Source organism: Neopsephotus bourkii, unplaced genomic scaffold (assembly GCF_033783945.1).
Source record: "Neopsephotus bourkii isolate Nb327-2 ecotype Australia unplaced genomic scaffold, CSIRO-AGI_Nbou_v1 NB_1572, whole genome shotgun sequence".
Taxonomy (NCBI): domain Eukaryota; kingdom Metazoa; phylum Chordata; class Aves; order Psittaciformes; family Psittacidae; genus Neopsephotus; species Neopsephotus bourkii.
In genome coordinates this window covers 4,938,126-4,962,665 of record NW_026902048.1, presented here as the reverse complement: position 1 = coordinate 4,962,665, position 24,540 = coordinate 4,938,126, and the positions used below count along the sequence as shown (strand labels likewise).

The 24,540-nt window shown below is 41.3% G+C and overlaps 1 protein-coding gene across 2 annotated transcripts in view; it reads left to right on the top strand.

Moving 5' to 3' along the window:
- MCTP2 (multiple C2 and transmembrane domain containing 2) overlaps positions 1-24,540 on the top strand; it is a 111,596-nt gene that overhangs the window by 8,682 nt on the left and 78,374 nt on the right. Inside the window, exons 4-9 of one of the 2 annotated variants that reach the window (XM_061371283.1) lie at positions 3,227-3,289; positions 4,940-5,048; positions 16,530-16,672; positions 17,474-17,550; positions 18,701-18,812; positions 20,861-20,896. In XM_061371283.1, the coding sequence (XP_061227267.1) occupies positions 3,227-3,289; positions 4,940-5,048; positions 16,530-16,672; positions 17,474-17,550; positions 18,701-18,812; positions 20,861-20,896 (540 nt within the window). Of the gene's footprint in view, positions 1-3,226; positions 3,290-4,939; positions 5,049-16,529; positions 16,673-17,473; positions 17,551-18,700; positions 18,813-20,860; positions 20,897-24,540 lie in introns of those variants that run through there. The other variant, XM_061371284.1, reaches the window with a different exon arrangement.

The following is a 24,540-nucleotide window of genomic DNA, read 5'->3' as shown; positions in this document are numbered from 1 at the left end:
GGCAGATCCTCGGAACAAAACAAACTAAAAAAAGCAAAAATGTAGGTAGAGCTTTCTTTCCCCCTGGATTGCTTGTCACATGGCACCTACTCATTTCCTGGTTATCTCTGGTCACCCAATACCATGAGATACTTGCTAAGCATCGTGCATGAGCTTAATGTGGGTTTGTGGTTTTTACACTCATCTGAACTCTCAGTACAGAGCTGCCAGTACTCAGATCATGCCATCTTCATAAAGGCTCTTGACACATTACTATATTTCCATTTACTAAGAGATTTACTATTTCTGTTCTCTATTGCAGCCCAGCTAGGCAAACTGGAGGATGAGGAAGCAATAGAAATTGCATTGAACCCCTCCCTAGAATCACAGAATCATAGAATTTTAGAATAGTTTGGGTTGGAAGGGACCTTCAAAGGTCATCAAATCCAGCCCCCCTGCAGTGAGCAGGGACATCTTTATCTAGATCAGGTTGCTCAGAGCCACATCCACCCTGGTTGATTCAGGTTGAAAAGGGCACTATTAGTGCTACTTTTTGAGCTGTGTTTTGGTTCCATGTCATGGCTGAAATGTGCTAACAGCACTTTGTTTCTTACTAACACCTTGCAGTGTGTGACCGGCAACCTCATCCCGTTGCTGATGCACTCAGTGCCCTTTCTGCCTTTCTTCTGCAGAAAACAAGAGTTAAAGTTACAAATCTTGTCAGGAGGAATATTTGATTGATTTTTTTATATATATGTGTGTGCATATATATGTATATGCATACACAAACACACACTCTTGTTTGATTTGTCTTTACACAGATGTATTTGGAACTATGACCTGCTTGGTGGATGTGGCCACATTTGTTTATACTTTGAAGTTCAGAAACATCACTGTAGTTAGATAAAAAGCAGTTTTCAAGACCATATTTTCAGTGAGGCCTTTGTCTATATTCAGTGGGCTCACTGTAGTTGTGTACTTAAACTAATAGCGATTTACATTATGTGGAGCTAAAATGAAAAATCAAAGTTTTTTAATTTAAAAGTTATAATTTTTCTTCAAAACCTGATGTAATGCAAGTAAACAAAAAGCAGAATAAACACAAAATCATAACTTTGAGGGTAATATTATTATAAAAGATATCAAGCTAGCAGAGAGGATGCTTATTATAATTTCAATGCAGTTTTGTGATTCTGTGTTTATGCCATGTAAAACAAGCTGTAAAGAGAAACCATTATCAGTGCCAATGATGGTGCCTGAAGGAGATCTCTGTGAAGCCAGAGACTACAAGAAAGGTTTAATGTACACAAGCGAGATTTTATGCATACTAGTCAGGAAATTCACAGTTAGGGTTCCCCTAGCAGCCGTAACTCAGCTCTGTTGTGCAAGAAACTTCTGCTGCTGCTCTTTATGATGATGATTTTTCTACTTCTAATGTGTTTTTGCAAGGTGGCCAAGTTACGATTGCTGTGGGAACCATAATGTTAAATTTTGTCTGTCATGCAAGTGAAATTTTCCTTGCAATGCTGGATTACTGTACTTCCTGATATGTAAGATATGTATCTGGGAGGAGGAGGAGGAGGTTCACTACACAAAAGTGTATTTGTATTTATATTTATTTCAGCATATCAATATCTTTAAGATTTATGATCTTTGGTGGTTCCTTTTTTTTTTTTTCTTTCTATTTGAATAGTGCTCCACACAATGCAGCTCACGTCTGAGAAATTTGGATGTTACCACATTGCACATAATGGCATTTTCACATGAGGATCGAATTCCACCTTGTGTGCATTTCTGTGGACTGAGTTTATTCTTAGCATAAATCTTGAGATTTGAATGGGCTGTGATTGCCCTGTGTTAGACCAGAAGTGTTGCCCAGGCACGTAGGTCCTCTTCAGCTAAAGTGATGATCATAGACTCTTAGAGCAGTCAAAATAGCATCAGATGTGTATTGACTGATGAATCCTTTCCATATGTCCAGACAGCCTAGACGGTGTGCCACCGTAGCCTCAAGTTTTTAGATGAGTCAGTAGTTGGGAAGAAATGTTTGACTTCCTCTCCTATGCTGGGCACCAAATAAAATCTTTTGGATCTTCCCGTTACTGCACAAAGTGGGAGAAAGTACATGTCCAACGTCTGTTTTCCCCTTTTGTCGTGGTTTAACCCAGCAGGCAGCCAAACACCACACAGCTCCTCACTCAACTTTGCCCTGCAGTGCCAGTCACCCTCTTTCACACCAGAGAGGCTCCCACTGCTTGGCTTGCTTGATTGTAAAGGGTGAGTGCCAGAATGATGGAGTTAGGTTTTTTTCAGTGATGTCCAGTGATAGGACAAGGGGCAGTGGGTGTAAACTGGAGCATAGGAGGTTCCATGTGAACATCAGGAAAAACTTCTTTACTGTGAGAGTGACAGAGCACTGGAATAGGTTGCACAGGGGGCTTGTGGAGTCTCCTACGTTGGAGATACTCAAGGCCTGCCTGGACAAGTTCCTGTGTGATGTACTCTAGTTTACCCTGCTCTTGCAGGGGGGTTGGACTAGATGATCTTTTGAGGTCCCTTCCAACCCTTGGGATTCTGTGATTGCAGTGCATTTTTCTCACTCATGCTTGAGTCAGTTCCAGGCTACTGGCCCTGTTACCCCAGCATTGGATCAGCCAGGTGACAATGTGCATGCCTGGATGGTGGCTAAAATAGTTTTGCGTATCTCACAGCTCACTCAGAGATAGGGATCAGGTTGCTACCACCTCATTTGAGTTATGGGTCTTGTCCTCCTGTTCTCATGATGGCCCTGCTTCAGTGTAGTCTGCCTTGTACTGAATAGAACTGAACGGGGCTCTGTAGGCATGCGCCAGCCCCAGCATGTTGCAGTGATTTGTGTCTCTAGAATTGCCAGGGTGACAGCATACTTGTTCCATATATTTTGTTAGTCTTTCAGAATTCTGCACTTGTTCAGAGGTGAAGTTCCAAAACATTGGAGGTGCCTACTGGCCTAAGTACTTGCCCATACTATCCCACCATTCATAACTATCCAGCCTTGGGGTAGACCTCTGTGTGGTGTTCTTAAATAGTTGCTTAGGCTTAACAAAACCTGAAACACATTCAGGAGTAGGAGACAACAACAGGAATGTGCTGGTTTGAACATCCCAAGGATATTCAGACTTCTCAAGGGCTGTTGTAACTAACCTGGATCCTTAAATTATTGTTGTCTAATTAATTGTATTTTTTTTTGTTTGTTTTTGTTTTATAGTACCCATGTGGAGAAATGGATTTAGACTCTTCTACATCATCTCAGATTTTTGATGATCACATGGTAAGGCCTTTCATTTTAAAGCATTTTGAAACTTGATCAGAAGCACAACTTTAGCTTTAGTTTCTTTACTTCCTACAAATTTAAAAACCCAGCAGGTGAAGAAGCCTTCTATAGATTTCACCAGTGTGATATTGTCCTGAGTTCAGCAGTAGCAGTAATCTTTCTCCTTAGTAGCTGGTGCAGTGCTGTGGTTTTGACTTTCAGCCTGGGAACAGCACTGATAACACCGATGTTTTTAGTTGTTGCTCAGTAATGTTTACTCTGACCAAAGGCTTTCTGAGTCTCATGCTCTGCCAGGGAGGAGGGGAAGCCGGGAGGAAGCAGAGACAGGACACCTGACCTGAACTAACCAAAGGGGTATTCGATACCACAGCACGTCATGCCCACTATATAAACTGGGGGCAGTTACCCAGAAGGGCTAGATCACTGCTCTGGCTGGGCTGGGTATCGGTCAGCAGGTGGTGAGCGGTTGTATTCTCTTCCCTTGTTATTTCCCTTATCATTATTATTATTGGTGGCAGCAGCAGTGATTTGTGTTATACCTTAGTTACTGGACTGCTCTTATCTCAACCTGTGGGAGCTACATTCTTTCAATTCTTCTCCCCATCCCTCCAGGAGAGAGGGGGGGAAGAAGGAGGGGAACTGAGCAAGTGGCTGCGTGGTTCTGAGTTACTGGCTGGGCTTAAACCATGATTTCGTTTAATGATGGTTTTGTGGTTTTTTTTTTAGCAGTTGCTAATGCTTTAAATAGACCCAAATATTCTGGATATTTTAAGTAGCCTATAATATCTATATTGTACTGATAATGGATGAAAACATCAGGATAAATACTTAACTAGCAGCCCACGAACAAAATAGATTAAAATAAAGACAGCAAGTACCTGAACATGGCTGTAGGGTTTGTCAGACAACAAGAACAGTTTTAGGGCAGTGTGAAAAGGCATTGGCAGTTTTGACACACATTTTGCATATAACGCGTGTTTGCTTAGTCTGGATGAACTTCTTTACCTTTGCTCTCTGATAACATCTCAAGTGCTGTCCAGAGGCTCTTTTCGCTGGATGATGCTGAGGTGTGTAACCTGCCAGCATCTTGCATGAGCAAGAAACTTCCTGAGTTTTACTGCAAAATCTCACAACCAACACTGCCCACTGCTGTGTTTCTTTTAAACTGGATAAAGAAATGCTGTCCTCTCAACAGCTATGTGAAACATGCACTTCCTCATGAGGTCATGGATGAGTATGAATGAAATTGATGGTCCTTATGGGTTGCTTCCAACTTGAGATAGTCTACGAATGCACAAGAAACAGTTAAAAAATAATAGTGTAGAATGTTGATAGGATTTGGAAGACTGTGCATAGACTCGTAGAATGGTTAGCATGCATTTGTGATTGTTAATATTACTACTCACCTTCAGGTATACCCCCTCTTGGGTTACCCCTTGCTTTGTTGAAGGCACCTGATGCTCATAATTAGCCATTTCTAAACAAAGTCTGGGGAAGAAATAGCTTTTTTTTTTCCCCTCCTTTCTGTAAAAATTGCTCTAAGGAAAGACAAGAACTTTGTCTCTGTAAAACCAAGAGAACACCTGCTTCATTCATGGTCCACTTCAGGAGGTGCACAGCAGTGACCAATTTCTTTGTTCTCCTTAGGTTCTAGAGGAAGCAAACGATTGCTTGGGTGACCTGCCCAGCTCCTTTGCTTACCTGCTGACCATCCACCTGAAGGAAGGCCGGAACCTGGTTATCAGAGATCGCTGTGGTGAGCCCCACCTTTCAACTCATTTCCTCTGAAATTCACACAGCATACCTATTGGTCACTTCAGTTTGGCAGCCGTTGGCTTCTTTTCATCTCTGATGCACCAAATCATTGATTTATATCTCTTGTGCAGGTCAGAGCACTCAACCATTGCGTTTATCCACCTTGGGTACACAGGGGAGACAGCTGCTCTTCCTGCCTGCTGTGCAGCTGTAAAACACCTTCTTGGGTGGATTTGGCATCTGCACCTATTCAGGAACTGCAGAGTCATTAACCTGGAGAAATTCTATCTAAGCTTAAGAAAAGCCAAACCCCCAAACCAAACAAAATAGAAAAGGCCAAAGAATATGTTGAAATCTGTTAAGTGGTGGAGCTGCTCTAAGAGTGCTTTTACAAAAGAGTTATCTGCAAAGATTTTATTGACAGGGAAACCATAGGAGCAGGGCTTGTAATATAACAATCCCCTCTAATCTGGGATGCAATTTAAGGATGGCAACATGCAAAAAAAACCCACCCCAATCCCAAAACCCACCCTGAAATAGCAGCACATAAATTGGAAAGTATTTGGGGAATTCCTGGATAAACTGTGGGAAAGTGCCTGTTGCTGTTAGCCTGGCTCTTCCTCAGGCTGTTGCAATTGGGCGTAAAAGTGCTTATGAGCAGCCAGCTGGTAGTTTCTCTGCTTGCTGTTGAGGGCTATTCCACCAGAGGTTCTGTAGCTGCTTCAGAACCTTCAGTCTGAACCTGTCAGAACTCTTCCATATGTCCACTTTCTCTGCATTTTACATTTATTCCTTATTTCATATTTTTTCTGCATGTGGAAACAGTTCTGTTGTGTTTGCATTGCAAAATACATGAGCAGTTTGTTTTTTTTCTGAGATGAAGAAATAGGGTTTACTCATAAGGTTTTAAAGCAAATAAGCTTGCACAGCCTAAAGGCATGTGAAGGTTTGCATCTGGAAGGATCCATCTGGATTTAGAAAACTTCTCACATGTGGTGCTTGTTGTTGGGATTCCCATTATCTGTTATCTCGGTTAACTTTCTCCATGCTAATTCTTCATGTCTTCATGAAACAGTAACTCTTGGCTGAGTGTAGGCTTGTTTTTCCTCTCAGCTTTTGAAATGAGTGAATGAGTACTGTCCTCATTAATCTGGAATAGCTAATTTTCTTCCTAGTAGCTGGTACAGTGCTGTGTTTTGGATTTACTATGAGAATGCTGTTGATGACACCGATGTTTTAGTTGTTGCTCAGTAGCGCTTACCCTAAATCAAGGACTTTTAAGTTTTTCATGCTTTGCCAGTGAGGAGGTGCACAAAAAGATGGGAGGGAGCAGAGCCAGGACAGCTAACACCAACTAGCTAAAGGGATATTCCATACCATAGAGAATGACATGCTCAGGGTATAAACTGGGATGAGTTGGTCCAGAATGGCTGGTTGCTGCTCAGGGACTGGCTGAGCATCGGTCTATGAGTGGTGAGCAGTTATGTTGTGCATCACTTGGTTTTGTTTTTTCCCTTGGGTTTTATTCCTCTGTCTCTCCCTTTTTCATCATCATCATTGTTATTAAATTATTAAGTTTATTCTTATCTCTACCCATGAGTTTTATCTTTATTCCCATTTCTCCCCATCCCAATGTGGGCAGGGGAGTGAGGAAGCTGTTGCATGGTATTTAGTTGTCAGGCTGGGCTTAAACCATGACAAGTACTTAGATTAAGATCTTTACTTGTTAAACTGAAGCATGTATTTCCTAACAGTGTAGCAGTTCATTGGATTTACGAGGAAGGCAGCACAAGCCAGAACACATCTAGCTGTTTCTATGGAAAAGATGCTAGAAGTGAGCAATTCCAGCAGAGTAATATTTCTAAAGGAGACAAATTATAGTTTGCTCTGGGCTATGTTTTGTTGTGTAAGAAAGCAAATGCTTGTCTTGGTGAAGCATTGGACAACACAGTGAAACAATGTAAGCAAAGAGAAAAAGCATTTTGATGTTGCTCTGTGCTTTGTGGCAAATGACTACTCATTTAGCAAACCAAGTATATGAGGTGATGCATCATTCAGTAAAACTCCTGCTTCCCCCCACCCTTAGGCACTGGGAAGGGGGAAAATACTGATTTAATGATTATTCTTCAGTCATCATCACGTTGCAGTGGTGGCTACTTAAAACATGCTGCTGATATACACTTTTATAGGTCTCTGATGTCATCCTGGTTACTTAGGATCTTTGCTTGATACTCAGGCTTGCAACCACTGTGCATTTTGCAATGTGCTTTCAAAAATGAGAAGTTGTCAGCTTTGCTCATTTCTCCTGTGTGAGAAAATATCAGAGTAAACCTGTGGGCTGGGAGAGTGCCACTTTCCCCTTCTTCCCCCACCACGATGCTGGATATAGCCATTGTGCTGGGGTATACCAGCTTACTCCAAATAATCTGAATATAGGAACACGTTCTGTGAGTCAGACTGTGGCTTGGGCAGGAGGCCAGGTCGTCCTCATTCACATTTTGGGAACAGCAAACCCCTAGTGCTAACTAAGCAGTGTGGCCTGACACAGCTGGGAGAGGGCTTCAGTCCCTCTTCCCATGGTGTTCTGCGTGCAAAGAAGCACGGGAGCTCTCCAGTGAGTTGTGTCCTGAGTTTTATGTGTGTATTTGAGTTTGAAGCTAGTGTGTGCAAGTGCAAAAATAGGAGTGGTAGCGGAGCATTGGAGTTCATAGGTAAGAGTAGCAGTGTCCTGCTGTTAGTTGAATAAAGCAGTCACATCTAGTGGTAACAGCTTTGCTGGAAACTAACTCGAGGTACTGCATGGAGTATGCTGTATGTTAAATAACAAAATCTTCACATCAAAACCACGGACCGAGTGCAGAGTCCGTGCCAGCATCCTTAGTCGAATGCTGACCTAATCCTTAGGTTAATCAGGGTTAACCTAAGTTTTGTAAATGTCCTGAACTTTAATATTCAGCTATTATGCTATCAGCAATTGCTGTGTGGGTAACAAAAAGTCTCAAAGCAGTCATCAAACAATCAGTTTAGGTCTTTTTGGGGGGTGTAAGTTATCTATCTCCTTAACTGCAAAGGAAATGGCATCCAAGTGCGGTGTCCTGCCCTTGTCTCTTACGTTGGATTTCAAGGTACCACTTCTCGCATCGCTCAAGCGCAGCACGGGTGGCTGATGCCCTCTCGTGGCGCTTCCCCGCCGAGCCCGCAGCGCCGCCGGGTGAGCAGCCGCCCCCGCTCCCCCCCCTCCTCCTTGCCGCTGCCGGCGTCTGATGCCCTTAGGGGCAGAGCTTCAGAGCGGGGAGGGGATGCAGCAGCTTTAATTGCTTACGGGGTTGGATGGGTTGAAGCAACCTGATCTAGTGGAAGGTGTCCCTGCCGTTAGAACAAGATGAGGTTTAAGGTCCTTTCCCACCCAAACCATACCTTGATGTCTCTGCTGTGTGTTTCAGCTCTGTAACAACTTTTATTGTAAGAGGTGATGAGCAAGTCTCTTGGGGAAACTTAGAGCAGCCTTCCAATACCTAAAAAGGCCTACAAGAAATCTGGAGAGCAGCTTTTTACAATGGTACATAATGGTAGAACAAGGGGGAAGGCTTTAAACTGGAAATGGGTGGATTTAAATTGGATAATAGGAAGAAATTCTTTGCTCTGTGGGTGGGTGAGGTGTGCACACAGGGTGCCCAGAGAAGCTGTGGCTGCCCCATCTCTGACGATGTTCAATGCCAGGTTGGAAGGGACTTGGGAACAACCTGCTCTAGTGTGAGGTGTCGCTGCCCATGAGAGGGGGTTGGAAGAGAATGAGCTTTAAGGTCCTTTCCAACCCAAGCCATTCTGTGATATAATGCTATAACATGATAAGTACTCCAAATTTGAGCAAAGTCTCTTGGTCTAGCATTCAGTCTTTGTCTCCACCTCTATTTTTTTCCAGTGTAAGAAGTACACACCCATGTGTGTATAGAAACATATAAAATAAATCTAAGGTATGTGACAAAGGAGAAATATTTCTGCCATTGGAAACTCCTGGCTCTACTCTGCAAATTCACTCATTATATGCTTAACGCTTGTTAAGTAGGAATTAATTACACTTGGCTGAACAAAGGTAACCTGTAGTTCTGCTGATAACTGCAAGCTGTAAGACCAACATGTGACTTTACTTTTTCCCAACTTTCCAGATATTTTTCCAGACTTTTTGACTCGCTGTGTACTGCTCTTTCCAGCATATGTTCCCTTTGGTGTGATTTAAATTCCTCTTTCAGTTTATCAGATTTTTGTTACTTCCCCCCCCCCCCCCATTCATATTATTCCTGTTAACATCTACTCTCTCCTATTTTTCTCTTCACTGAAAGTTATGGATCTGTGTGCTTATATGCACAATAGCAAAAGGTTGGGCTATTTATAGTATACTTCTTTTAGTATTAGTAATAGTAGATGTATCTTGGTGATGGTGAGGAGTTTGCGATCTGTGTAGTTTTAATACTGTAAGTACTTCTGCAGAAAAGAGAAATAATTATCTGATTTAAAATAACTAAGCATAATTACCAGTGCTCTAAATGTTGTCATTTTGTTGCACCCTTAGTGGTTTTATGGCCCCATTGAGACTTTTTTTTAGATGAAGATCACAGCTTCCAGTTCCACATGTTTTGAACTGGGAGAGGCTGGAGCCCATTGTGACTTTCTGGTTCACCTTGATAGGGCAGGGCAATGGCTCATGTTTGTTTTGAGTAGTCTAATGAATCCTGAAATGTCCTGCTCCCGTATGGCTCTGAGATGCTCTGACTGTGCCTTCACAAGTCACCTGTGCACAATGGTGATGCTGTGACACCGAGCAGTACATGATGCTGCAGCCATAAGGAAGTGTTACCTTCACTGAGCTGACAAACCTGCCTATAAGAAAAAACAGAAACTGGGTTTTGAGTGCCTGCAAGGGTGAGGAGCACCCCCTGTTTCCAAATCCTGTGCTTTCAAAGTATGAGTATATTCTTTCATCTGTTAAACCGTGTGGTTGCAAGAAACATGTTTCTCGGATGTGATGTCAGCTGGTGAGTGGCTGTGGTTGCTGTCTTTTATTCCCCCCAACCTCAGCTGCATTGCTGCAGCTTGAATTTTTCTCGTGTCTCTTTGCCACATGGTTTTGTGTTTTCTAGCACTTTACAGGACCTTTGTGCCCCATCTCTGTTTCCTTTTTTTTCCAGGTTTCCTTTGCTGTTGTTGCCTGTTGCTACACTTTGGTTTTGCTCTCTTTTCTTTCCTCCCGTGATACAGGCAGCTGCACACTGAGGGAGCAGGGTGGGTTGGCTGAAGTAGTACAGAACGTGCCATCATCTCACTGGGTGCATCCCACCTCCTCATCCAGAGCATGTCATCTGCTCTCACATCTAGCACCCCACACTTCCCAGAGGGTCCCAGGGGGCTCATGTTGCTGGTTTTGCTGTGTGAGTGACTCCTGAAGCTGGCTTTGCTGCATTATGGGCAGCTCCTAGCATTAGTATGAGCTGTGCCAAAACTCAAGTCTCCCAAGAACAAAATAAAATCAAAGAAAAAGGACAAAATAACATGTACTTTCACCTTTAACCAGTAATGAACCCACAGTAGCCCCCCCACTCGTAGCTCTGGGCTATCCACTGCCTGGGTCCATGCTGACACCAGGGTGCTGGAGAACGGGATGTGTTTGGTCTGGGCTGGGTGTTTGTCAGCTTAGAGCAAGACCATTGTTTGGAAATCACATGCTCAGAGCAATTAGGCTGAATCGTTCCCTGCGAACACGCTGATTAATTTAGGCTTCCTCTGTTTTGAGGGTATCTGCAATTAGATCATTAGTCCTTCAAATTTATTAATTATTGAGATGTATTAGGCAACTTTTCACACTTATTTTTTGAAAGGCGTAATCATGGCTAATTTACAACTGCTAAGAATTTGAATGGTGCTGGGTACTTATTTTGATGTTTTCTGGATCTTGTGTAGCTCTGCTTGTGCTGCAAGCACTTCTCTGTGCCAAGTCCAGTTTCTGGAATTGCAATGTGTGTGGCTGAAATTTTGCCCTAATACATCATGATGCCCGTGAGCATCACTTCTGGTCTGGCTTAGGGAATGAATGCACTAAGTTAGGAACCTCAGGAAAATAGATTGAGTCAAACAAGAGCAATTAATCTATTATATTTTGTAGCTACATTTGGTAAATTAATGTTAAATTAAGAGATATAAGGATGGCAGCACAGGAAGAGGACACGTAGGGCCCTGAGAATACCTTATGTCTCTTCTTTTGTAGGCAACTGTAATTCAGAGCACAGCTTTCTTAAACTGTCTGAACTATCTCCGCTTTAACAGCTTTCACTGCATCTTTCTGGGACCCCTGCAAGGAGATTTTCTTAGGCCAGAGACGGAGAATGCAAGAAGATGCAACTACATTACACTGAAGGTGCTCAGTGCTGCCTAGTAACAGAGATGTGCCCTGTCCTTTTGCCCTCTTGTGCCTTCATAAACCCTTACTGGGAATACAGTGTACAGTGGGGCTAATTTTGCCATCATCTGTTCTTTGTGATATTCTTTCCCTCTTGTGTATTGCGTGGTGCTTTGGTAGAGTCTGGTGGCTTTTCCTTGTTCCTTTAGTATTTTTAAAACACCATTTCTGGTGTGTCTTGCATAGAACATGCTGAATATGTCTCTGTGTGGTTCAGGCTTTTCCCCCATCTTTTTAACCCATCAGCTGTTTGTTTTCATACACTCCTCACACTTCGCTGGTCTTTTTTGTTTATTGCTTTTTGTTGTGGTGGGTTTTGTTGCTTACTTTCTTGTTAGTTGGTTTATTTTCCGTTGGAACCTATTGGTGATGCTTGTTTCCAAACAATGTTTCACTTCCATCTGGCCATGTAAAACTAACTGGGCACAAAACTTTCCAAAATTACCTGAATTTCCTGCCAGCAGAATACTTTTTTTGTCTGATTTCTCCTTTAAGCCTTGATCCCAGCTATTTCACTATAAGAATATAGTGGTTTTCCACTTAAAAAGAAAAATGCGTGTTCCATTTTAAAATGTCTTTTACTCCTTGTTGTAAATAACTCCAGTAATTCTATTTCTAGGAAGACTTGAAGAAATGTATTCTTTACGTGCATATAAAAGAAATCCTTCATTTCCTTCTTCAGATTAAAATCTAGGTTTTAACCAAAACTTAAGATGGCCTAGATTATATTTCACACTGTTCTTTGATATTTTTCCCCAGGATTTTAAGGCAACTTGGTGGTAATTTTTTATTATTTATTTATGTAACGAGACTTGTTTCATATGCTATATTTCCAGTAAGTTTACTCCTGTAAAACAGTGTGTGGCTTGAAATGATATCTGGTCTTCTGGTTTTGGTTTGGTTTGGTTTAAGTCTGTAGTAGTATTACACGCGGTTGATGTGATACATCTCTTGGTAGCTGCTAGAGGGCAGCAGTATCCATTTAAAGGTACCGTTAACAGTTTCTTGGGCTGCTGAGCCCTCTCCTGCTGCTGTGTCCCGGCAACTTTTGCTCACTGAATCTACCTCGCATTTTAGCTGATGGTTGGTCTGCCTGCACTGCTTGTTTTTTAGTGTCAGAAGTAAAAATAGATATTACGCAAATGAACTCAATGGAGCATCCCTGTTGGTGTGTGTGTTCTTTCTCTAATGGGAAAACAGGCCCAGCTGATGCAGTGTTGTTTTTTAGTAGTAAACCTTTCCTTTTACTGGGCTTTTTTTTAGGCTAAAAAGTAGGTAATCTTCTTCGGAATATATGTTTTGTCCATGCATTTTACTGTGTGAGAACCTTCTTGTCCTTGCATAACATTTAAGTTAGCCTTAAAGCATTACACTTGGCCTTTCCCACTAGAGAAGTATTTTTCTCAGGCTAAAATCTCAGCTGGCTTCAAGAATAATGAGTCTTCTTGTGTGACTCCCTCAATACTGATACAGTTGATGTGACCAAGGTGAACATGTTCAGACCTTGCATGCCAGAGGAGCCTGGGTGCATGTGCTTAGAAGCTGTTGACTCGTTTGTCTATAGTAGGAAATGGCTGCTAGAAAGCTTTTTTTGATAGTCTGGTGTCTTCAGAAATTTATCAGCTTCTGTTATTTTTAAAGGAAAACTGTAAGCAAAAATCCTTCTTTAGATCAGCTCATGCCTAAAATCACTAGGCTTTTCTGGCTAGGTTGTAGATTGTCTATAATAAATAGTTTTTTAATAGATCCAGACATCTTTCTGATCTTGAATCTAGAAGGCTTCAAGCCTTGAACTCAAATGCAGTTAATTTGCAGTCTGTGCTGTTCATCCCATCAGGTGAAGCTTGTCATCTAGCTTATTTCTTATTCCCTGTGTCCTTTATAACCTATTTTGATTACCTGTGTACTATGAAGAAAACCAGGAATGGACACAGTGACCCAGGAGCTTCATCAACATCCCAACAGCAACTTGGGGGAAACCTTTGTATCATCACCTCCATTGTTTCCCTCTTGGCCATCAGGTCTACCCCAGTTCCCGCCATGGAAACCTGGTGTGTGCCAGCTTGTGCCACAGAGGTGAAGGTTTGTCTCTTTGCTGGCACAGAGATGTCAGCCCATCATTTGTATGATCCGGGAGCCGTGCTCCCGCACTGCTGGCCCCTTTCCCCTTGCCTGCCTAGTTGAGATGTTACCCCTGTGACAGCCCGACAGGCGAGCGCCACTGAAGCCCGCTCCCAACCGCAATTATTTTCCCTAACAATTAACACCGGTACTAACTTGACACCTTTCCCTTGTTTGGCTTTTGTAAACCATCATCCCTTTTTCTATTAATTCCTGGCATTAATATTTTCTTTCGCCCAAGTGCTGCAGCTCACCCGTGAAACAGTTTGAACATTATGTAGCTGTCAAGATAGCGAGGGATTACCCAGGGTGCCTTGCCGGAATAAGTGACACCACTGAGGCCCCGCTTTGAGATGTTTATTTTGAGAGTAAGCTGACAAGCATGAAGGCCTGAGCCCAGAGTGGCAATCTTATTTAATTAAAGGCCTCTGTTTATTATAGCTCTTTTTGTCCTGTTTTTTATACATTTTAACAGAAATATATATTTATATAAATATATGTCCCTTTAATATGTGCATGTTTTTATGCAACAATATGTTTTTATAGAAATGTATAGAAAATATAGAAATATATGTAAATAGAAAGACATTCTTGTTAAATAGAAAAGAAGACATTATGTGTATGTGTGTGTGTGTGTGTGTGTATATATATGTATATACTAAAGTCTGGCTCACGTGAACAGTTCCGGGCAGCCCTTCCCCCTCTCTTTATTTTCCCTTACTGTATAACAACCTGGAAAGCTTTCAGAGCAATAATGCAGTTGGGATGCTTGGAGTTTTATGCTTGCAGCTATGGAACTTGCTGGCTGTTTGCTTTCTCTGCATCCTATTTTTCTCTCTCTGTTCAGGTTTTGCCCTTGTTCATGGGTTTTCTGTGCCAAAAGCAGATGAGTTATGGCCATAGACCACCTGCCTCCATCACTCTCTTTGTGCTTTCATTTCATCAGTTGTTTTCCGTGTCTTGGCCAGTTGCTATTTCATGCACAGAATAGGTGTGGACATTATTACTATTATTCCTAATATGCAACTTGCTCCTGGTTATCCTGTAAATAAAAATCAAACAGTTCTTTCAGTTTCTTTTTTTTTTTTTTTTGTCTGTTTTTTAGAAAAAAGGAGCTGGAAGAAACTAACACCAAAGAGGTCAATTTCTTAATTTCTGCATCCTCGGAGGGCTACTGCCCATGTTGTGTGGCCACAGTTTATCTATGTGTTCCCATTCATGGAGTGTGTACTGTCTTTAAGCTGTATATGTAAGAGCATAATCATAGTTCTGAGAAGTGTTCTTGGGAAAGGTCTAGTCCTAAGCCATTGAAATGCAATAAGCTGCCCTCTGACTTTGAATCAGGCTCTTATTATCCTCTCCTAGAGAAGAAGGAAAATAAATTCTTTTTAGGTTTGCAGCATTTTTTTTTTTTTTTCCAAAAAGGGGTTGATTTCAACCATTACTATGTAAGAAAAGGATCAGCTGCAGGTAATATTTGAAAACCCAACTGATATTTTCCTTCTGTGCCTCAAACAACCTCAATGTGCAGAATTGGCGAGGGCTCAACAACTCTTCCCTGTTGAAATAAAACATAAGAGAAACTTTCTGCAAGTTCTAAAAAGTAAGTCTGTATGTTGCAGGAGCACAGTTCTTTACTATGTAATTCCATATAGATGCGAATATATAGCTATATTTCTTTTGATTCTAAGTCTGTCTTCATATCACGCTAATTAGAGCTTTGGATGTTTAAATACGCTGTTTTTGCATTCTCACTGTTCACTAAACTACTGACAAGACTGAGTATTGGTCTTATGCTGGGTTATCCTGCACTGTCATGCACTTGTCAGCCAATATCTCTGTGGGAAGCAGGGAGGACAGGTTCAGATTAATTCTGGATGGGAAGTCTGGTGTAGGAGTCAGTCTTTGTCTGCCAGCAGCCCACCCTGCAGGCTGGGGGGCAGCCAGGACCCTCAAGTTAGCTGTTATTCTTCAAATGAAATGGAACTGTTAGGGGGGAAGTTTAATTCCAAATATAAGGTATAATACAGACAATATTGAATATGAGAGAACAGCGGCACTTGGGATCATGAATTGTATATGCTGCTACACCTCAGTTTGGTTGGTGTTAGTGCAGATGTCACTGGTTTAATAACAATAATAAAAAGTTGATTTCCTCTTCTGTTTTCCTTTGACAGCTGCAAGTCTTTCTATTGCTGCCGAGTGGTATGAGCTTCACGCTCTGTCCATGGACATCTGCTCCATAAAAATAGGGACATTATTGCCACGTCAAATTGTGCCGCTTGGATTAAAAAACGTGTTACCTGAATATTGTTTATCTTTGCGGTGTTCATTCTGTGTGTGTGTTTTTATGCTGAGCTGGTGAACAGCATCAGCATCAGTGTGTTTTTCACTGAAACTTCACCTTTAGTTTTAAGTAAATTGGCGAGTCACAGCAGTGATGAAATCTTGTCAGCTACTTCAGCTATTGTAACTGGTTTCCTTGGAGCTCCTATCCAAGTTACGATGCTTTTGAATGTTGGTCTTTTTATATATTCATAATCACAGGATCACATTTTCTCTCTTCCACTGTCTGTGGTGTTGGCTTGTAAAAGTCCTTCATCTCTGCTTCTGTTTGCTCTTTGCCCAAATTAAAATGTTAACTAAGTTATTAAATACTAATGTTCTTTAAGAATAACACAGCAGAGATGAAGTAAATGATGAAGAATTTTTGTTGCCTGCTTTCAAATAACTTTCTGGTTCTCTTCTATAGATTTCCTGTATGAACTAAGAATTTCTATATAGGTAATGAAGTATATGCATGTTTATATAAAACAAGTCTCTACTATTTTTATTGTTATTTATTATTATATGAAAATATAATTTCAGGTTGTGGGGACTTGCTAATCTATTTTTTATTCATTATCACAGGTACAAGTGACCCATATGTGAAATTTAAACTGAATGGGAAAACTCTATATAAAAGTAAGGTAGTCTACAAGAACCTCAACCCAGTTTGGGATGAAACTGTTGTGCTGCCTATACAGAGCCTCGATCAGAAACTCTGGATCAAGGTAAGCTTTAAGTTTTGGTATTTAGATTTTTGAAAGATCAATATTTTTTCTAAGCCATGATTTTCAGCTTCAGAAACATATCGATTTTCATTCACTGCAGCAGCGTAACATAAACCACAATCCACTTTAAGAGTTCCAGCAATTTCAAATTAAAACGCACATATGTCTTTTCCAGATTTTACTCGCATGTTTTGCTTTCCATCTGCAAAAACCCACGTTGAAATAAAACTCCCTGACTGAATACGTTTGAAAGCGGTGGGAGCTAAATTCTGCTCGCTCTTACTGTGCTTATGCAAACTCAGTGAAACCAACAGCGGTTTCATAAGCACGTTTTAAGAGTGTAATTTGGCTGGGTTGAGCAGAATTATTACCTGGGATGCAGCTGTGACAAGTAGCAAAGCCTTTTCTCATTATGAGTAACGTTACAGTTACCAGAACCGCAAGCTACCAGTTGTGAGCACTAATTGCTAAAACATCTGTAGCCAGGAGTACCTGATTCCTGTGCAGCGTTTCATTATGTGATCGAGCAGAGCATAAAGGAACAGGCACCATCCATAGCAGCACACACGTCTCTGTTTACATAATATTAAGGAGATACTTTCAAAATGCTCTTTAAATATTTAGTTAAAAATACAAATTAAATCAAGGAGCTGGAAAATTATCCCTGAATTATAGCTAAGCTTTGATCTTTCAAAGACGAAATGGAACTGAAAGAGCTTAAAATATCTGTTCTGTTATCGGCTGGGATAAAACTGGATTATGATGTGAAAATCAGATATATTTATTTTATTTTGCTACCAGGTGTATGATCAAGATTTAACCTCTTCAGACTTCATGGGTTCGGCATTTGTAGCACTCACTGAACTTGAACTCAATAGGTAATATATTTATTTAACTAAAGGTTATTAATGCAGCTTATTTGAGAAACAGGAAAATAATGAAATGCTTTTGCTCTAGCTTGGAATTTATCTATTCAAGGAAACTTTGATAGAAGGGTGGGGAGCACATTTTAAAAGAAATCGTTTGAGATAAAAAGGTATGCATACAGGATTTATCCAGTGTTATGTACCAGCTTCAAATCCAGCCTGGATGGAGCCCGGTTCAGCAGAAGGCACCCTTTCCTTGTCATGTCTAGGAATAAGAGTTTCTGTGTGCAGCATTGCTTAGGGAGGGCTACACCAGAATAATTTATGGAAGAAGAAGAAATGGGGGAGAAGGTTGAGACTCCCTTGTAGCCCTACATAACATCATGGGGTGCCTTTTTCTGTGTGTAGCTGGGCTGGGGAGCAGTTTGCCCTGTCTCCAGCCTCTCCTCCTGCAGCCATCCATCCCCTCAGCAGCTGCATCTGGCCCTGATTTAGTGCAGAGGCAAGCCCTGCTCCTTTTGTCTGCTGCTGCTTGGTCTCAGTGTGGAGCTGGAAGCCAGGAATTCAAGTTTTAGTTCTCCCTTTTATACTCCCTTGCTGTGCAACTGTTTTTTTGGGGGAGAAAATCTGTTCTTCCTGTGTGGGTCTATTGCAGGTCCCGTGGTTATCTGAGTTTCTAGAAACATTAAGGAATTTATCTGTGAGATAGTGCCATCAGGTAAAAACCAGCATTCCCATTTTCAGAGTGGGAACTGAGTCATGGAGGGAGATTAAACGCAAGTAGAGATAAGGCAAGAATAAATATCTCCAGAGTCAAATTCCAGCCATTAGTGTTAGAAATTTGACTTGGATAAGCTTCCCTGTCAGTCTTCTTCCTCGTGAAGTTGGGGTAGTAGTAACTTAATTTGGTGTGTACCTGGATGTGGAGATTTATGAGTATTAAGCAATGCTATATGAACACTATGCTGAGTTATTGAAAGGGGGTTGTATTTTGTCAGAACTCTGAAGGAACCCTCTAGATTTCCCGTTTTAACATTTAAACTCAATATTAGGAATTTCAGACAAGAAGCTGAAATTTGCACAGCTCAGTGTGACCTTTAATAATCAACTTGAGTTAACTGGAGTCAATAATTGCACTTTTCCCCCCCTTTTTTTCTTGTAGAACTACTGAACAGGTTTTAAAACTGGAAGATCCCAACAGTTTAGAAGATGACATGGGAGTGATTGTGTTAAACTTGAGTCTAGCAATCAAGCAAGGAGACTTCAAGAGAAATGTAAGTGGATTAGGAAATCAAATTTATAGCTGGAATGTGGTTGGGGGGGAAGAGCTGGCATAATCTGATCAAGTGGGAAATGCCACCTTTATTTTCATCCTACAAAAGTCAATGTTGAAATCAAGATAGATCATAACTTAAAAAAGCAGCCTTATGTTTTAATTGGGTGACAGTTGTGCAGACTTCTGTAGCTGGATGCTTCGCTTCATAGCTGTGATGTGCACCATAGCAGTGCTCTCTGGGTACCAGGTGCGTGATACCCACCACTGCAGTGTGCAGGTTGCTGAAGTGAATGTATGATCCATGCCTGCTGTGACTGCTATTCCAGATCATATTGTTTTCTGATTCCCACCTGGGAGTTTAACACTTAAAAAAACCCAAACCAACCAACAACAAAAAAGACAAAACAAACGGAAACTAAAATAAAAAAAACAACCCAACCAAACTAAACTTATTTGGGTTTTTCTTTTCTTTGTTTTTTCTTGGTTTTATTACAATATGAATGTCTATCCATATGAAATCTAAAAGCAGGGATTTGACGTTAAGACTTAAACCAGTCTTGCAGAGGAGCACACTGGGTGTGAGTAAGATACTGCTTATAAACCCCCTGATTTTTGCCACTGACAGTTTCTTGCCTGAGTTCAATTGAACTTGGCTCCTGGTGCTGAAATATGGTGCACTTAGTGATTCTAGAAACCCAGAACCTGGGCAGATGTTGGGAACACCATGACTGAAGCTCTTAGTTTTTGACTTTCAGGTCTTGCACATGGAAGTTTTGATTTTAGCTTTTAAGATTCCTACCCTAGTATCTTACACAGAGTATAAAGCATACCTGTGTTGGTGAACTCATCCTCTTCCTGATCAACAAAGGCAGGATTTACTTGGACTAGCATTAAAACCAGAGCTAACTTTGACTATGTGTAATACATATGTAAAGAGAAAATATTCCTACAAGTCTCCTATACAGTCTAGTATGAAAGTTGCTGTTTACAGCACATTATTGAATTATAGGTATGGAATTCCAGTCTAAGTGAGATTATTTATAGAAACATAAATGTTTCAAGGGGTTGGAAAGCAAAATAAGAAAACCTAATGTGGGATGTCTGTCATTCATTATTCATTTTCCAAATACTTGCTTTTTTGAACATTGTAAAATCTCAATGTTACAATAAGTGTAGTTATTTGTAACTCAATATGTGATTACTTGAAAGCTTAATGACAACATTCAAAACACTATTGTGGTGTTTATATATCTATATTATGAGATCGCTTTGATCAGGGATGTGAATTCTCCCTCTAACCTGTAGAAGAGATTGTTGGCACACATGTTACTGGATTGCAGGAGGGGATAAAGCAAAGACAAAAAGTTTCTTTAGCAAAAAAAAAAAAGCAGTTTAGGGGAAAGAGCCTCACGAATTCTTCTGGGATTTTTAGGAAGGCATGGCCTAATACGGACCTAACCAGTGAGGCAGCAAATACATTGGTTTAAAGTAGCAGCTTCTGGTACTCTTGGGTGCTTAGTTAACATTCAGAGTGCAGATGATAGAAGAGTTGGGTGCACACTGTAATTTTTACAAAGACAGTGTTTTAAGCCCTCATATTTCAAATGCAGATTGCTCAGCCATTTCCAGTGGAATCGGAACAGTGAAATGGCTCTGTCTACATTAGCACTTAACAGTAAGATGACTTTTTTTTTCCCTTTCTAAATTAGCTTACTGTAGAACCAGATGGCACCAAAAGTATAAGCTATGTGTTTTTCTAATGGCTCTAGGTCCTTCCACTTTTTATTCTTGATGGCTTCTTTTAACTTCCTCTTTTTTTGGTGCAGTGCAGGTATTTTGAGTTTGGCGGCTGTTATATTCCATGAGGGAGGGGAGACAGATGAATACAGTCATAGTTCCAGCCCCCTACTCAGTAATAAGCTTTTCTAATGTATTTGACAAGCTGTTGTTTGAATTATTTTGCTAACCTCTTTCTCCATTTTACTCCTCCTCTGTTTCTTCTCTCTGGCTTCTCTTTGGTACAATGGTGTGGGGACTCATGAATAGAGATGGTCAAGTCGGAAGAAACGAACTTCATCCAAGGTAATCCATTTTTTTTTTTCCTCTTAAAAAAAAGTCCCCTCTCAAAACTCTGTGCCCTCTCTAAAACTGAAAGTAAACATAGGAAACTCTGAAGTACAGTTGCAACCTGTCTTAACATGGTGTGATACCCTTTGCTTGAGCTTATTTTTCCAATCTAATGAGAAATTGGTGCTGTTTCCTTATTGTGGGTGCTATGGTAGCATCTGGCAGCAAGAGAGAGTAAGAGCCCATTCATTAAAGAGCTGTAGAAACAGAGAAAAACTGTCTGTACTGAGGAAACGGGTATAAATTCAACCAAAAAAGGGAGCTGGAGAGGATTTGAGTTGTTTAAGGATATCCAAAAGGTGGCTGGTAGTTGGTGCCGAAGTGAAGCATGGGTCTCCTGGATCCTGGTCTAATTGTTTGGGTTTCTTCTCGGAATGGGAGGAATTTTGTGAGGCAGTATTTCTTCTGTTTGCTCTGTGGATTTTGAAATTCCTTTTGTGCTTGGGATGGATACCAAGAAGGGGATTTTTCATTGCCAGCAATGTAAAAGGATTTCCAAGATTTGTGTGTTGCTACATGTCTACACAACTTGCTTCCCTCGGTCTTCTTGTAGTATCCCTGCAGGCTTCCGTTACTTTTATATTCCTGTACTATCCTGTTTTTGCATTACATATTAATTTGTTTGGGAAGCAGACTGTAGCTTTCTATTTGTTGTGTAAAGCTTTAATTTGCTATTGAGTAAATAACAATAATCTAGAGGCTGCAGGGCCCAGTACACAGCTCGAGAGCTGTACAGTCTAACTCTCTGAAAAGCAGAATTTGGCTCTTACAAGAACAAATATGCATCTTGATATTTTCCCCTTTGTAATGTTGCTATGTGCCTAAATAAATTCAATAATTAACCTCCTCTTGTTTGATTCAATATAACTGTGGTGTGCTACGTAAAGGAGCCAACCCTCTCAGGTATTGTGCCAGCAAGTATGCTTTTGTCAACAGAAGAAGTGCAAAGTACAGCCCTTGGAGCTGGACGGCAGCTCAGTGAGCCCTGGTCCTGGGGTGTCACAGCCCTTCACTTGGCACTCAGCACAGAGAGCCGCCATGCATCCCTGAATGCTGTATGATAGAAAGTGATGGAATGTGAAAGTGGAGGAGATCAGCACTTTAGCTCTTAACTAAAGCTCGGGATATTATTGTGCCCTCAATCAGTGTAGCTCGATCCCCCTTTTTCTCATGCGTGCACACACAGCTGTCTCTTGACTCTGGTTGGCTTTGGGTCTCGGCAAAGGGAGCCAGGTTTTTAAACTCTGGTCCTTTTTGTTCAAAATAGCCAAAATTCTGTCTTGGTTGCTGTCATTGGAATATTTTTTGTTGTTGTATGTTATATCTCATTGCATTTTCAATAATTATATGTGGGGTTTTTGGACCTTTTGCTTTGAGCCCTTCTGGCAGGTCTCTCAGTTTCCAACTCGCTTGTGCCATAACATCTTTTAAAGTAAATTTGAGAGATGGTGAAGCATGGTACTGGTTTAGGAGACATGAAAGTGCTGTTTCAAAGAGGAGGGGGAAAAAAGCTGCAACCCTGTGCTCTATTCTGTTCCAGTCACTAGAGGGTAGGAGAGCTTCAGTTCTTCCTAGAGAAGACACAGTTCATGCTCCAGTGTGATCTCTAAAGAAAACTCTGTGACCATCCAAAGGCAGTAAAAAGTGTTTCCCAGCATGCGCTGGAAAAATCTGACAAAGCAGTATTTCCTAGTTTATTGATTCTGCTACTGCACTAAAACACTAGTACTGTACATCAATAACCATCTTTAGTTAGGAAACTCTGGTCTGTGGAAGCAGTACTAGCAGTTTGTGGCAGAACATAAAGGCTAGAAAGAAAAATTGTGTGCATGGGGAATATAGGTGTCTAGGGAAGGCACAAGAGGTTATGGAAGAATAGCCAGAGTGCGTGATGGGGTAGAAAACAATGTTGCTGGACGACATAAAGATACAGGAATAAGGGGGTAGGGGGAAATGAAGAGAGCTCTCTAATGGATACACAAACTCGTCTCTTTTTTTGGCTACTAAGCTGACTCTGGTTGTTGCAGGGAAAAAGGCCATATACTTTCCATTTTTGCTGCTGAGGCAGATCTACATTTTACCTCTGTAGGTTTAGGCAAATGAAACTATTCGAAATAGTTTTCCTGGGTGTTTTGTGCTGAACTGTAGCTGACCTCTATTGTAATATTGACCTTTTCTTCCACAAATACAGGCAAAATGACTTAAGGATGGAAAGCTGTTTCTTAATCTGTATTGCCTGTATGAAAGAAATCTGCTTATACTTGAATTAACCATTTTGTGTTATCTTAGTGCAGATTTGGCACATTGGTGTCCTAAATAAGTCTTTTCACATTAATCGTGGGATTCTTGCTGCCTTCCCAGATTCACCTCAGATGCTTAGTACATTGATGGCATTAATACCTGTTGCAACTCCATGTCACTGGTGAAGGGGTTCACATAGCTGTTGTAGATACTGTATACTCTTTATGCATGTACACTGCGCTCCCTTACTTTTTGAGGGTAAGGCTACATTTTCAGACAACACTGAAAGCAGCAGCACAAGATTTCCAGTCTAGTTCTGGTTGTTTCACAGTCATTACAGATAGTATGCAGGAAGGATTTCAGCATGTCTTTTAAATCATTTTGGCGCAAGAGCTGTTGAACTGGATGATTCAGCTCTCTGTTGATTACACATTGTATATTTTTTCACTGCTGCTAGAAGGGAATCATCACACATTTGTGTGGACTCCCAAGACATGGGCAGTGCATCCAGATCCCATATTTTTCAGGAGAGCTAAGAAATAGCATTGTCCTCTGTGGGAGCTGTCTCCAAGAGTGCAGCATTCTTCTTCTCTCATGGAGGGTGGCATTGCAAAGGGAAAGGATACTATTAGGCAGCATTAATATTGACACTCATATATGTGTGTTGGCAAGCTCTCCCCTCTTCCCTCTCTCTCTTTCTGGGGCGCAAAGGGACTTGGTAGCCATCTCTGCTGGAGCCACACATGTCAATGCTCGGTAGCCTTGTTTGTCCTGAGTGGCTTGAGTCTCACCCTGAGTGCCCCGCATGTTATTTCCAGCATTTGTACAGCTGAATAACCTTTATGTGTTGAACATTTATGAAGCAAATAAGCAGGTTTGCTTGGGGTGGATTGACCCGCAGCAGTTCAGTCCTGAAACAAGAGCGACGCAATTGCCACCTTGATAGCCTAAGCTGATTGAATAAATTGGCTGAAAGGCTGACCGGACTGAAGTGCTCCTCAGCATCTCATCGCAGGGGAAAATCCCTCACTCTCCTGTTTTTTCCCTCTGTGTGGGCTGTTAGGTTTCATTTTTGTCTGCCTCATTGTATTTGGCTTTCTCCCACAATACCCCATGGGCAGCGACACTTCCATGGAGCAGAGGCACTCGGTTGCCACAGGGTCATGCATCGCAGCAGCAATCTCGTGTTGGTTCACTTGCCTTTCTCACTGCCCTCTCCTCTTTCCCAAGGGGAGACTGTCTCTGCAAAATGGTTTCTCTGCCTAATGAGGAGAGGTCCAAAGAGTCTTCCTATTTGTGTGTTGTTGTTTTCTCAAATGGCCCAGTTTCAGTGCTGACCCCTTCACAGGGTTTGCAGC